Source organism: Miniopterus schreibersii, assembly GCF_964146895.1.
Source record: "Miniopterus schreibersii genome assembly, chromosome: 8".
NCBI classification, from domain to species: Eukaryota; Metazoa; Chordata; class Mammalia; order Chiroptera; family Miniopteridae; genus Miniopterus; species Miniopterus schreibersii.
Window position 1 is genome coordinate 17872564 of NC_138109.1, and position 15475 is coordinate 17888038.

At 43.8% G+C, this 15475-nt stretch overlaps 1 protein-coding gene across 2 annotated transcripts in view; it reads left to right on the forward strand.

Annotated features, from left to right (window-relative positions):
• KPNA6 (karyopherin subunit alpha 6) overlaps window positions 1-11975 on the forward strand; it is a 35998-nt gene extending 24023 nt beyond the window's left edge. For both annotated transcript variants that reach the window (XM_081144024.1, XM_081144025.1), the window contains exons 7-14: window positions 424-512; window positions 609-708; window positions 1072-1235; window positions 1404-1482; window positions 3294-3419; window positions 3989-4116; window positions 5952-6130; window positions 6752-11975. In XM_081144024.1, the coding sequence (XP_081000150.1) occupies window positions 424-512; window positions 609-708; window positions 1072-1235; window positions 1404-1482; window positions 3294-3419; window positions 3989-4116; window positions 5952-6130; window positions 6752-6939 (1053 nt within the window). In that variant the 3' untranslated portion in view covers window positions 6940-11975. The remainder of the gene's footprint in view (window positions 1-423; window positions 513-608; window positions 709-1071; window positions 1236-1403; window positions 1483-3293; window positions 3420-3988; window positions 4117-5951; window positions 6131-6751) is intronic.
• Window positions 11976-15475: the final 3500 nt, after the last annotated feature.

The window sequence follows — 15475 nt, forward strand, 5'->3', positions numbered from 1 at the left end:
GAATAAAGATCCTCACAGAGCAAATGCTCATTAAAGATGTCAACAGGACCCTGGCTTGTTTGGTTGGAGCGTCGTCCCATATACCAAAGTTTGCGGCTTTGATTCCTGATCAGGGCACATACCTGGGTTGTGGGTTCGATCCCCGGTCAGGGTGTGTACAGGAGGCAACCAGTTGATGTTTCTCGCATCGATGTTTCTTCCTCTTTCTCTAAAAAAAAAAAAAAAAAAATCAATAAAAACATATCCTTGGGTGAGGATTAAAAAACCAAACAGAACATATTTTTTTTAAAATGTCAACAGAGATGATACCTGAGCTCATTTAGTGTGTCTTGGGCCTTGATATGGTTTCCATCTTGTAAGTATAAAGTACTCAAAGAAGTCACCTAGGCTCTATCGGTGACAGTTTCGTCATCCCTTTTTCAGGCAGTCTGGGCACTGGGAAACATAGCTGGGGACAGCTCCGTTTGCCGAGATTACGTCTTGAACTGTTCCATCCTTAATCCTTTGTTAACGTGAGTAATTAGTGATCATCTGCACCTGGGTTCATTGGCAACAACCTTATGCCAAGAACATCATTGCTCAAGATCTGGTTTTTCTTTTTCTTTCAGGCTCCTGACAAAGTCCACACGGCTGACAATGACACGGAATGCAGTCTGGGCCCTGTCAAACCTCTGCCGAGGGAAGAACCCACCTCCAGAGTTTGCAAAGGTGAGAGAGCTTCTTACCTGTTCCTGAAGGATAGTAGGTTCATTCATATGGACAAGTTTTTATATGGGAATTTTCAGGTCTTTGGGAAACCCCTTAGAGTTTCTCAATCCATGGGAGACTGAAAGAGGCAGTTGTCAATGAAGTAAGTGATCTTGTGTGCATTGATGGTAAAGTGAAAAGTTAGGCCTGATGGTTTAATGTAGTAGGGATGTCCAGGGCTTAGAATTACTTGTAGAGGAGGGGACGGCAGTGTTAGTAGTAGTAGTAATAGTAGTAGTAGTAGTAGTAGTAGTAGTAGTAGTAGTAGCAGTAGAGCTGACGTAGCTGTTCCCCTATGAGCCCCTCTCACTCTGTTTCCAACAGGTCTCCCCTTGTTTGCCTGTGCTGTCTCGCCTACTCTTCAGCAGTGACTCAGACTTGCTGGCAGATGCGTGCTGGGCCCTTTCTTATTTGTCCGATGGCCCCAATGAGAAGATCCAGGCGGTCATAGACTCTGGAGTCTGCAGGAGATTGGTAGAGCTTCTAATGTGAGTGGTCTCAGAAGGGGTATAGATTACCTAATCTCCAAGCTCAGACTAAAGACCTGTTGCCCTATTCCAAGATATGAAGCCATGAGAATGCTTTCTAGCCTTGGTTGTCAGCAGGGCTGAGCACTGTGTACTGGCCTCTACTCACCAGCTTCCCCTCTTCTGCAGGCATAATGATTACAAAGTCGCTTCTCCTGCCCTGAGAGCTGTGGGTAACATCGTCACTGGGGATGACATCCAGACTCAGGTAAGGAAGAGGAGAGCTGCCTGTGGACAAAATCCTTCCCTTCTAAGGACTTTGTTGCTGATGGGAGGCAGCATAGTCTAGGAAAGAAAGCATGAGTTTGGGTGAAAAATTCCAACTCTGCCACTTTCTATATGATCATGGGCAACTTGATTGCCTTCATTTTTTGTATAAATGGAAGCAAATCATCATCTATTCTGTGCTTTTGAAGGAATGCTAAATTAACCTGACTTAGTACTTGGGACATTGTATGGTAATTGTTAACAGTTTTTAAGTCCTGGTCCCTTTGAGGTACTAAAAGTTTTAGAACCTTACCCTACCTCCCAGACCTTTAGGATCCCACGGACACTACCTCATGTTAATCTGGGCAGGGAGGGCACAGTAAACAGGGCTCTCTTCTGTTCAGAGACTAGAGATTTGGGTATTCTTTGGGTCTTGAATAGTTAGCATAATTCTGTGGGAGTCTTCACAGTTTCTTACAGGTGAGCAAACCCACACTCATTTTCTAGGTCATTATGTGTGTGTGCATGAGCAGATAATCATAACATAAAATTTACTGTTTTAACCGTTTTCAAGTGTACATTTCAGTGGCATTAAATACATTCACATTGTTATTCAACCATCATCACCATCCATTTCCACAATTTTTTCATCATTTCAAACTGAAACTCTGTGCCTATTAAATAATAACTCCCCATTTCCTCCTCTCCCCAGCCCCAGGTAACTGTGATACTACTGTCTTTGTGAATCTGATTGCTCTAGGTACTTCATATAAGTGAAACCATATATATTTGTTCTTTTGTGTCAGCTTATTACACTTAGCATAATGTCTTTGATGAGGTTCATTCATATTGCAGCATGTGTTGGACCTTCATTCTTTTTTATGTCTAAATAATATTCCATTGTATGCATACACCACATTTTGTTTATGCATTCATCTATTGATAGACACTTGGGTTGTTTTTACCTTTTGGCTGTTGTGAATACTACTGCATTAGACATTGGCGTTCAAGTTATCTGTTTGAGACTCTGCTTTCAGTTCTTTTGGATAGGTACCCAGAAATGGAATTCCTGTATCATGATAATTTTATGTTTAATATTTTAAGGAACAATATAGGGTTTTGCACAGTGGCCGCACCAGTTTACATTCTCACCCTAAAAGTACCAGGTTCCAGTTTTTTCCATATCCTTATCAATACTTATATTTTCTGGGTTTTTTTATAGTTGTCATTCTAGTAAGTGTGGTTTTGATTTGCAGTTCCTAATGATTAGTGATGTTTGGCATCTTCTCATTTGCTTTTTGGTCATATGTACATCTTGTTCGAGAAATGTCTATTCAAATCCTTTGCCCACTTTTTAAATTGAGTTGTTTGGTTTTTTTATTGTTGAGTTGTAGAAATTATTATTTTTAATACATCTATTGATTTCAGAGAGAGGAAGAGAGAGAGAGAGAGAGAGAGAGAGAGAGAGAGAGAAACATCAATGATGAGTCATTGATTGGCTGCCTCCTACTCGCCCCCCACTGGGGATCAAGCCCACAACCTGGGCATGTGCACTGACTAGGAATTGAACCATGATCTCCTGGATCATAGGTCGATGCTCAACTGCTGAGCCATGCCCGACCGGGGTGAGTTGTAGAAATTCTTTATATATTCTGGATATTAATCCTTCAGGTATATGTTTTGCATATATTTTCTCCCATTTTGTGGTTTACTTATTCACTCTGTTGATGGTATCTTCTAATGCACAAAAGTTTTTAATTTTGATTAAGTCCATTTATCTCATTTTTGTTGCCTGTGCTTTTGGTGTTCTAGGTCATTCTCAATTGTTCAGCGCTCCCTTGCCTCCTCCACTTGCTGAGCAGCCCCAAGGAGTCAATCCGGAAAGAAGCTTGCTGGACCATTTCAAATATCACTGCTGGCAACAGGGCTCAAATACAGGTAGAACAAGCAGGAGGAAAGTCGGAGAGGGGATGTCAGTTGGGAAGGCATGGGGACATGAGAGGTGGTAGAGTATTTGCTTCTAGAATTTTGTTTCCCTTTAGAAATTGGGGTCAGTGTGTGCTATTGGTCAAAGAATCTGTGTAGCGGAAGCCAGGTTCCCCTGTAACCTTTAATCTATACAATAGCAAAGGAAGATGCCTAGGAAGGGAAGATGTCTGAATCTTAGCTGATTTGTGGGCTGGATTTTATTTCTCCTCTTCTTCTTTTTTTCTTTTTTTTTTTTTTTAAATATGTCTTTATTGATTTTTAGAGAGAGAGGAAGGGAGAGGGATAGAGAGATAGAAACATCGATGAGAGAGAAATGTCATCGATCGACTGCCTCCTGCATGCACCCTACTGGGGATTGAGCCTGCAACCTGGGCATGTGCTCTGACTGGGAATGGAATCGATGACCTCTTGGTTCATGGATCAGTGCTCAAACCACTGAACCACACCGGCTGGGCTGATTTTTCTTCTTGAAGTAACTGACTTACTCCTCCCCACTCCTTACCCCAATCCTCTCTCAGGCTGTCATAGATACAAACATCTTCCCTGTGCTGATTGAAATTCTTCAGAAAGCCGAGTTCCGTACAAGGAAAGAGGCAGCCTGGGCCATCACCAATGCCACATCTGGAGGAACCCCTGAGCAGATCAGGTATCACATTTTCCCCCCATTGTCTTGAGTGATATGTGTACTCTGTCTTTTTGCTCATGGTTTACTTGTGGCCTCCAAACTGCTTTTTCTGAGATAGCCTGCAGTAGGTTTTAACTAGGAAACTGATAGAGTGGCACTGGAGCCTGGAATAGTTAGTTACCTGTAGACCACGTACCTCTTTTCCCTTCTGGAGAATAGGAACCTACAACAAAGACATCTGTCTCTGCTCTGCCTCGTCCTCCCCACCAGAGACTGTATGTAACTGTCAGTTTTCCACACAGATGAAGGAGAACCATTCTATGGTTCATTCAAAGCAGCTTCTTTGGGGAATCATTTTTGGGGGAGGTACTTGTGAGAAGGAAATAGAAAGCTATTGTGTGTGTGTGCTTTTTTTTATTTTAGTTTCCATTAACATGAGTAGGAATGGTAGGAATTAGGCAAGGGGAGTATATTCAGTAGTCATGCACCACTTAATGACAAGAATATTTTCTGAGATTAAGCAATTTTGTCATTGTGTGGACATCACAGAGTTCACTTACACAAACCTAGATGGTCTAGCCTACTGCATACCTAGCTATATGGTATAGCCTACTGTTTCTAGGCTACAAACTTGTACAGCATGTTACTATACAAACAACATGAGACTAAATCAAGCACAAGAGAAAATGATGCAATCAAGAGACACAGTAAACGCAAGATGTATGAGGCTGCTGCTGGTGTATTTTATAACTAGAAGGAGTATACTTTAAATAACGATAAGAAGTATAGTATAGTAAATACATAAAGCAGCAACATAGTCGTCTGTTATCATCAAGTAGTATGTACTGTACATGATTGTGTGTTTTACTTTTATACAACTGACAGTGCAATAGGTTTGTTTACATCAGCATCACCACGAACAAGTGAGTAATGTGTTGTGCTGTGATGTTATGACAGCTTCCATGTCACTGGATGATAGAAATTTTTCAGCTCCATTATAATTTATGGGACCATCATCATATATGAAGTCTGTTGACCAAAATTTTGTTACGCGGCGCATGACTGTAGATATAAAGCTTTAGGAGAAAGGGGGATAGCCATTAAGTTAATCTTTGAAGGATAAATCCAGGGTTGTAAAAGTCCTCTAGGATTGAAAAAGCATAAGTAAAGGTACAAGAACCGGAAACTTGGAGACCTTTACATGTTTGACTGGAATGTAGTATCCTTAGAAGGGAAGGATGGGAAGTGAAGCTAGAAGAAGTGGGTAGGAGCCAGATTGTAGAGGGTCTGTATTGTGCCTGTAAAACTTAGACTCTGCACACTTTTAAGCAGGGAAATGTGTTCAGAATGGTAACATTGCAGCAAGGAGACATTAGAGACGAGGAGGAGGAATCTATGGCAGCCTTTTAGATGGAAATGAACTAGACCATTGATTTTCCACTGGTGTGCCGCAAGAATTTTTGAAATATGCTGTACCTATTTAGTCAAGGGCACTAATCTCTCTTCCCTTAGATTGACAAATAAAAAAATGACAATAGCCAACACAACAATAGCCATCCAGTGTGGATGAATCAAAACTATAGCTAATTTTTTGTCAGATCAGCAAAATATTTTGGTGTGCCACAGAATTTTAGTAATTAGTTTATGTGTGCCAGGAGATTAAAAAGGTTGAAATTGCTGAACCTAGACCATTAGCATTGGGAAGGTAGAGAGATTGAAATACAGATGGGTGGTTATGAAGGCTCTGTAAGAGTAGATTGTTCAGTGTGTTAACATGTATGAGGGAGACCCACAGGCATCATAGCACCTCCCTTGCCCTGCATTAATTTAGAATTTGCCTGGTCTCTGGTCCCCAGGTACCTGGTATCACTGGGCTGCATCAAACCCCTGTGTGACTTGCTGACTGTGATGGATTCAAAGATTGTGCAAGTGGCCCTCAATGGACTAGAGAACATCCTTCGGCTTGGAGAGCAAGAGAGCAAGCGCAGTGGCTCAGGGGTCAATCCCTACTGTGGCCTCATTGAAGAAGCCTATGGTATGTGTCCTCTCCCCAGTGTCATCTCTGCCTTAAGTAGAGAGGTTCTAGGTCAGAGTCTCAGGACTATAGGCCTCCAAAGTAGTATCCATATGTGAGGGTGTATGTTTTTTACAGTCATCATTGAATGCAAGGTTCTATCCCACCAGTTCTCCCTGTGAGGGGCTGTAGATCATCAGTTCTCTTTCTGATGGCTCTAGCCAGCAAGTAGGTATGATACAGATACAAAAAGAAAGCTCCTGAATTGATAATAGAATCAGACACTGGATGACATTTTTAGCTGAGTTTCTAGCAAGTTCTAGTAAGAGTGCAGGATGGACTCATCTCTGAGAGATTGAGAGAGGCTAATGATTTGCCCAGGTCACACAGGTAGTTAAAAGCAGAATCATGACTAGAACCTCTGATTTATAACTGACATTTTGTTTTGTTTTTCCTTTGGGGTTATATAGTTTGGGGGGACATCTTGGCTTTCCTTTTTCAGGTCAAAAAGAGATCTGATCATTTCACTTGTATTTATAAACAGCAACATACCTCAGGGAAAGAAGAATAGATGTGTTTCATGGAGCCATAGAAAAGCACTTTAAAAAGCTGACTCTCGTTTCTTCCTTGTTACCATCATAGGCTTGGATAAAATTGAGTTTCTCCAGAGCCATGAGAACCAGGAGATATACCAGAAGGCCTTTGACCTCATTGAGCACTACTTTGGTGTAGAAGATGATGATAGCAGCCTGGCTCCCCAAGTGGATGAAACGCAACAGCAGTTCATCTTCCAGCAGCCTGAGGCCCCCATGGAGGGCTTCCAGCTATAATGTCTGCCTCCGGGGAGGGGATGGGATGGGAAGCACCACCAACCAGCGGAAAAGCAGCCCTCTGGTGAGCGGGAAACCAGCCCCCCACCATCAGCCACCACACACCTCTGCTGCCCTGGAAACTGTGCTCTTGACCTACTCCACCCCCTTCCCTGGAGGGAGCACCCTCTGGACAGACAGAACCATCTGAGGCTCATATTTGGGTTTTGTGACAAGAAGGGGACGTGTTGGGTTTTTCTTCCTTACACTATATTTTGGCTGCACATATGTCTTTAACCCAGGAGCCCAGGAGTAGACAAAGGAGGACTGAGGTAATCAATTTTGCACCTTTTTTATTTTTATTTTTTCTTTAGTAGTGACTTCCTTCCCTTTTATCTTCCTTCATCCTTCCCAGTTCTCTGCCCTGATCTGTGTAACTCTTATCTCGGGTACTTGAGCAGATGGAATATTCCAGGAGTGGGGGGTGGGAGGGGAGGGGAGAAATCCAAAAAAAGTGTTCTTGCTCTGACAGAATATTAATCTTTTATGCTTGGATTGAGTTATTTAATTTTTTTCTTTTGCACATTTTTCTTGTATTAAGGTTGCTCTTTCCAAGAACCATGAGTTCCTGGTTTTAGGAATCCCAGCTGCCAGCATTGTCTGGGACTAGAGGATAAGGGGGAGGTCACTATGAGAAAAAGACCCTTTCCTTTCTCCCTCTAACCCCTGCCCAGACCTCTTTAGTTTGGGAGATCCCCCTCACTTTCCTGGGGCAAGTACACCAGTGGGAGTGGAGGGGAGGAGCACAGGCCTTTCAGACGGGGCTTCCTATGTGTCGCTACTGATCCCATGTTTCCTACCCACCTTCCAATGGTGCGACCCAACTTCATTTGTTTACTTGAAAATTCCCCTCGGAGTTGAATGAACCTCTGAGGTAGCTGTATTTTCTCCTAAGCGTGAGACGGGGCTGTGATCCTTCCTTTCTCCTGAGGAGAAAGTCCTTGCTCTGGTGACCCATAAGTTGCAGAGGAGGTTGGAGTGAGAGTGTCATGTATTGGGATAGCCAGGGATCTCTACCTTTGGCCTTTCTTCCTCTTCCATAGTTGGATCATGTATATTTTACTTCCAAAGGAGAGAATGTCAAAAAGTTCTGTATTTTTTTATATTCTATATATTAGGTAGGTCGATCTTAATTGGTCTTGAGAGGAAGAACTGTCTGTAATTTCTGTAAGTAGGGTACTGTGAGGAAGACCAAACAGAAATGTGGGAGCTCCCTCACTCAGGAGGCCTGAGCTTGGTCCTTTTCTTCTCTGCTTGGGTTCTGGGCCACCACCTGGGACCAACCTTAGCTCTGGAACCTTTTTGTAGCATGTCAGCCCGGTCTGATTGTCCCAGTACCTGAAGGAAGCAAGGATGACCCCAGGGTGTGCTGAAGTCTACCGTTCTAATCTTTACTGCTGAGCATCCTGCTTGTGTCAGGAAACCCAGAAAGCAGTCTGCCTCCTCAGATTTGGTCTCAAAGCCCTTGTTCATGTAAATTATCACACATGGCTGCCTCTCCTATTTTCACAGAAACTTAGCAGCCTCGGGACTTTTTTAAGAGTTACTGATATCTTCCCTGTTTGGGATCCTTGTACCTGGTTTGGGTTTTTCCCTTCCCTGTGACAATTATAATCCTAATGTCTTTTTTTTCTTTTCTCTTTGAGTAAAGCTAATGCAGTGCCACAATGGCTTGCCTATGCTTTGGTGGATTACATATGAGAGTAAAGCCCAGTTGTTGGGGAGGGGGTTGGAGGAAGTTATCAGATAAGTAAGTATAGACCAATTGTGAGAAGGCACAGTCTGCCCTGCCCCTGTTTTCCTGCTATGGTTAGTCAGTCAGAGGCGCCCTGCTCCAAGCTGTATTTTCCCTTCCCTAGAAACAGTGCCATTCTTGCTCCCATTCCTATGCATCTCCTCTGGCTCAGGTGAAGTCCATGCCTCTCTGCTTACAGATCTAAAGTTCAGGTGCTCACTGTCAGCCATTGGCCTTGAATTTGCCCTCCTTCTAGTGGGAGATCCTACTCCACAGCCATTTTCTGAGAAAGGTGGTTTGGGGCTAGAGCTTATCACTGAAAAGTCACACCATTGTTGTACCACCCTAGTGAGTCAGATGCTACTCTTCAGCTTGGGAATGATGGCTCCACCCCCAATCTCCCAGGTAGGCACGAGGCAGGGCTTGTTCACTGGGACCGCTGACTCCATTACCAAACTATAGTTCAAAGAAAAACTCCACCCTCGCCCCCACCCCCATCCTTGTCCAAAGGGGAAAGCACTTTAGTAGGATCTACTTTGTACATCTTAAGCAATAGTTAAATCCCTGAGTTTGGGGCCAAATCCTTACTGTGAGACATACACATCCTGCTGTCCCAACAATTCCTCCAAAATCTACTTTTCCTTCAAATCTGGGCCCTGTGCCAGATGGAAGACTTTTGATCCTCTGGCTGCTGCTTAAAGCCAGTTTTCTCCAAAGACTTCAAAGGCTGAAGTCTCCCAGGGCACAACATGAGGACAGATTTCTCATCAGATAAAAGTGGCCTCTAGGAGCTTTCCCTTGGTAGTGTCTTCCTCAGACCGTTTTCCCATTATCTTTCTCTAACCCCCTTTCAGTCAACAGGTGAAGTTCTCCAGCCACAGAGGCAGTGGCATCATCATTTGTGTTTCTCCTCTCCTTTGGCTATCTTGGGAAGCAAAATAATATTTCTTTCACCCAGGCTTGACAGCCACTCTTCATAGGCAGCTCCCAGCTGGACTCCAGACCCAGCCTAAGTGAGGTCAAAGACTTTCTGGTAGATTTCTGAATGGATGTTGCAGGGGTGGAGGGGCTGCCAGCCTGCTGTAGGGAATAGCCTGATAAGACGTTTTTGGAATCTTCGTATGTTAGCTTATGGCTGAAATATCCACTTTTAAGATCTCTGGTGGGGGTTGGGGTATCTGGGGGTGGATTAAGGCGGGGAGCCTTTTTCTTAGATAAAGTATTCAAATACTGTTTTGAACAGTGCCAGCTATTCTTTATTGCCAGCCACTCTGGGCATCCCATCCCCAGTTCATCTAGTACCAACAGGGTCTCTGGTCCTAGAAGCCTGCCTTCTGTCCTGAGCTATCCCCAGTGACTACCTAGCCTTGGTGTTGGCTGTACCTTCTGATAGAACCATGTGGGTTCCACCTCAGCTGGCCAGCCTGGTTTCTTGGGTCATTGAGTACAAATGACCCTTCCAAGGAGCAGGTATTGAGGACTTCAGCTTTCAGGGGCCCTTGGTGTTCCCCATTACCTAAGACCCTTAGATCTACTTCTACTCTCCTTGCCTTGGAAGCTACTTCCCAGGAGCCCAATTTTTTGAAGCTGAACTGCACAGATTATAGCTGCTACTATACTTAGTCAAGGAAGAGCAAAAGAAGGCTCTTGGGCACAGACTTTCTATTTCTGTCAGGCCAAACCACCTAAAAGGAAAAACGGTCTTCAGAATGAAATGGGTTTCCATTTTCTCATGTCTGCCTGCCTTCCCCCTACATCCTGGAGTTACTCCTGTTTCTAGCAAACTAGAAGGGAAGATGAATGCCTGGCAATGCTTCCTTCCTCATTCCACATACCCCTTTTTGAATGCCTCGGCTCATATGTTCAGGCCACATCTCTTCTCCCGAGATTCACTCAGTTTGGTGTCCATCATCCTGGGTATTCCTCTGTAGATTCGTCTTGTGGACTCAGATTCTCAGTTGAAGGCAGGAAGCCAGATTCTCCAGGGACCTATAGGAAAACAGGCTGGCTGGGGGCCTCTGGAATGTGTGCTACTGTCTGCCTCCCTGGCAGGCTGGGGAAGGGTGCAAGGCTTAGTGCATTGAACCACAGGAAAATGCTCATAACCAGTAGCAACATCTTCCAGATAGGACTATCTTAGAAGTGAGTGTGAGAATGAGAAATTGCTCAGAGTAGGTTACTTCCTTAGCCTTTTTAGGATTCTAGACCAATCCTGTTCAGTATTTCTTCAGTGTATTAACTTTGGGATTCTTTTGTTAAACTAACAGATTTTGGCCCTTTGGGGATCCATGTTGTAGGCACTAGCTGCTCTTTGGCTAAGGCCTTCAGAAATGATTCAGTCATCCTTTTGTCTATCTCCCAGCCCCAGTCCCATTTTGAGACCATAGCAAGGGAAGAATTTGAGGTCATTACCAACCAAGTCTGAATTAAAGCTGTTATTTTTCCTCTGAGGGCATTTTGCCTCAGGCCTGGGCTATTTGCAGAACCAAAACTGGGTATGAGAGTTAGAAGAGGCAGCATTAAAGTTTGGGCCTAGAACACCCCAGAAAAAAGGTTTGCATAGTAGTATAAAGGTTTGTGTAGTGTGTAGTTTGGGCCTACCTCAGTATTTCTGGGCCAGCCTGACTGCTGACGTCCATGTTAGAATATACCTGAACCCCTCTGCTAAATGCTAGCCCTGCTCCCCTGTGTAGGTCAGATTTTCAGCCCCTGTGTTTGAGGACAGAAAATCTTGACATGCCCTGGGGACAATGAAGGAAGTCAAAGCTCAGATCTTGAGACTGGCTGGGAACCTCTGACTCAGAGGATGGCCTTAAAGAGTCCTCCTCTATGAGAAGCCTCAGGCCCTATAGTTGGGTATTGGCTCTTTTAACCAACTTTTGTGGGAACTGCCTTTGAACCACTAAAGAAGTGAAAGGGGTGTGAGGTCCCAGCCAACCAAGACAAACTGGATGTCTCTCAAAAGTAGCTTGGGTTCCCAGCTACAGACCCTGCAAAGGTGAATCAAACCCTTTTTCTCACTGGTTTTTCTTTCCAAATTCATTTGCTTTTAGTTTTCCAAGACTGTGTTCTCAGGGCCCCTGGGTAGACAACAAAGCTTGATTTCAGAGCATACATAGGCCAAGAAACCATGGCATTGAGTGTGCTGAGTCCAGACAAATGATATTTATATACACATCCAAATTTGAAGAGAAAATGTATTTCTTTAGGTTTCAAACACTGTAATAGAATATAAAGCAAAAATAAAAACCTGTTGCAAAGTTCTAAATTGTCTTCTTTGGAATTCTTTCTAGACTGGATTTTTTTGAAGTGAATGAGAAGAGGGTGTTTAAACTTGTGGCCTAACAGTGAATTAAGAATTACAACAGCCTACTCCTGGTATAAAGATGTTTTTAAAAATCAGCTTTATTGAAACATAATTGACATACAGTAAATGGCATGTATTTAAATGTACAAGTTTGATAGGTTTTGGCATATGTAATCATGAAACCATCACCTCAGTCAAGATAGTGAAATATCCATCACCTCTAGAAGTTTCTGCATGCCCCTTAGGAATCCCTCTCATCCAGCCCCCAGAAACCACTGATATGCATTTTGTTACTATAACTTAGTGAGCCCATTAACGTCATGTAGTTCACAGACTACTCACTTTGGCCTAGATCAATTCCTAAAGCAGAGATTACAGACAAGCAGCCACAAAGTTGATTCAGCCCAAAAAGAGGATTCTGGTTAACTGATAGTGTGTTTAAGTTTTAATGTGTTGCCAACATTTAAAAAAAAAACACTTGAAAAAATATCTAGCACAAGCTTTCTGCTTGAAAACAATCTGCAAGAGCTCTATTTGACCACAATCACCACCATTCCCAATGGTCTCCCTGACTCAGTGGCAGATTTTTTTTTTTAATATGGGGTTTTTGTTTTTTTTATTGATTTCAGAGAGAGGAAGGGAGAGGGAGAGAGAGAAACATCAGTGATGAGAGTCATTGATCAGCTGCCTCCTGCACGCCCCCTACTGGAGATCAAGCCTGCAACCCAGGCATGTGCCCTGGCAGGGACTCCAACAGCAATCTCCTGGATTATAGGTTCAATGGCTGATTCTAATATTGCTATTTCTTTGATAGCAAAGGAGAAAGTAACTTCCTTAACCCACGTGATCAAATTTTGTTACTCCTTGTTTTAATCCTCACCTGAGGGTATTTTTTCCATTGATTTTTAGAATGGAAGGGAAGGGGAAGAGAGAGAAACATCAATGTAGGGGAGAGACATGGACTGGTTGCCTCCCAAATGTATCCAGACGGGCCAGAGATCGAACCTACAACCCCAGGTAATGTGCCCTTGACCAGGAATCAAGCCCGCAACCCTTTGGTTCACCCGCCGATGCTCCAGCCACTGAGCCACGCTGGACAGGGCTGTTATTCCTTTTTTTTAAATAATTTTTTACTGATTGATTTTAGAGAGAAAGAGGACCATCGATTTGTTGTTCCACTTTTTCCTGCATTCATTGGTTGGTTCTTGTATGCGCCTTGACCTGGGACCAAACCTGCAACCTTGGCATATTGAAACAATGCTCTAACCAACTGAGCTAGCTGGTTAAGGCCAAATTTTGTTATTCCTTGCCTGCTCATTACCCAGCTGGCCTCAGTAGGCCACTATTGATCCTTCTTGTTACACTGTTCCACCCTTCACTTTGTCTTATTATGTTCTTTATCTGCCTAGAACACCTTCCTCTGGAAATTCATCAAGCCCTGATTTATCTATTACCCCTCCTCAATAAATTTCCAAACATGCTTCTCTGGAAATAATCAGGCCTTGGTTTCCTGAAACCTGGATTCCAAACCTTTGTGAGCTTGAATTTCACCATTATATTATTATACCACATTACCTCTCAGTGTTAACTGGTAAACGTGAACTCGTGCTGCCTAAAGGAAGGGGAAGACCACTGCCCGGGAGTCTTTTAACCGGGAAAAGTACTTCACATCTTAAGAGCCCTAAAACAATGTTGATTTGTACAATTAAAACATCCTCTGCCCCCAGAAATCCTAGGCTTTAGGACTACAGGATTTAGCCAACAGTTCTTTTAATGTTCATTGATTTGTAAGCAAATGATTTCAACACCTAACGCTGTAATAGAATTCAGTCCAGACATTGGGAGCTAGGACAGACTGCATACAGAACACCAGAAGGCTCTGAAGTAACCTTTGAGCTGGGCCTCAAAAAAATGTTGTTTTTGCCAGAAGAGCATTTTGGAAGCTATAATAGCACCTGCAAAAACCTGGGAAGTGCTGGAAGTGTAGGCAGCAGGAACAGCACCAGATGCTAGACCGGTGGGGTCAGACTGGACCTGGGTTCAGCAACCTTGGTACTTGAGTTCTGGCTAGGAAAGAATTCAAAGCCAAGACCCAAACTATAAGAGAACATTTATTTGGTAAATCACAGAGGTAGGAAAAGTAATTCCTAGAAGAAATGGGCTTAGGCAACAAGTCATAGAGGTAAAGGAAGGGCCCTTGGAGCTTGGGAGTGAGGAAGGTAATAGTAACACGCCAGGAGGAGGGAGGAGGAGGAAGGGAAAGGCAGGGTCATGCTCCCAGGAGGGCGAGCACACTGGGTCCTCCATTTTAAGAGTGGAATTTTAGGGGTGGTCCCAGGGGAAGCTCTCAATAGAATATTCAGCAGCTTTCCATGTGTGTCCTTTCAGGGTCTAGGTCTCCACTGATTGATTGGTCAGCCCCAGAGCAGGGGGTCATTACCCAATGCAGCTGGTCCTGACGTCAGCTTTGGGGTCGCTGCTCTGGTTTTGTTGCTTTTGTGGGCCTGGAGCTGAAATGCCACTGAGATCTAAATGATATTTCTAGAAACAAAAGGTCAGGGGGTCCAAACTGCATGACCAGTGATATGCTAGGGGAGGAAAAGTCACCCTGGGGGGTGAGGTCCCACCCTACAATTGTCCTTTGCTGGGCACCCAGGGCTTTCCTCCCTGGTGACCTTCTGTACCTGGCCCATCGTCCTTGCTCTGCTCATGTCTGTAACTGCCTACCACAGAAGTAGTAAAAGTAGAGTTGGAGCAAAAAAAGGGCAGAAGGGGTGGGCAGGAATGGCTGGAAACCAAAGCCAACCATGTAGGCATTAAATTCCAGGTGTGTATGTTGTTGGTTTTAGTTTGTTTTTTCTATCCCAAATACTGCCACTGGTTGCAATTTTTTTTTTAATTTATCTTCGTTGTTCAAAGTATTACGGATATCCCCTTTTTTACCTCATTGGCCCCCTCCACCCTACTCCTGCCCCCTCCGCAGGCCTTCACCACGCTATTGTCTGTCATCGGTTATGCATATGAGTTGTTGGGGTTTTTTTGTTCGTTTGTTTGTTTTTAAATTATTTTTTTTTTTTAATATATCTTTATTGATTTCAGACAGAGGAAAGGAGAGGGGGATAGAGAGGTAGAAACATCAATGATGAGAGAGTCATTGATCGAGCCCACAACCTGGGCATGTGCCCTGACCGGGAATCGAACCCTGATCACCTGGATCCCAGGTCGAGGCTCAACCGCTGAGCCACGCCCGGCCGGGCCAGTTGTTGGGTTTTACTCCATTATCCATAGGCAACTGGATGAAGAATTGTGATCTCAAATTTGGAGGAAAGTTTGGCTCTTTTCACCTTTATCCTCAGTGCAATAGAGACTTTCTGGAGGGTGGGCCAGTCAGAGAAAAGGCTCAGGAATCTGCTGAGGCTAAACTTCTTGCAGGGTCCCCTCAGACCCTTCCAAAG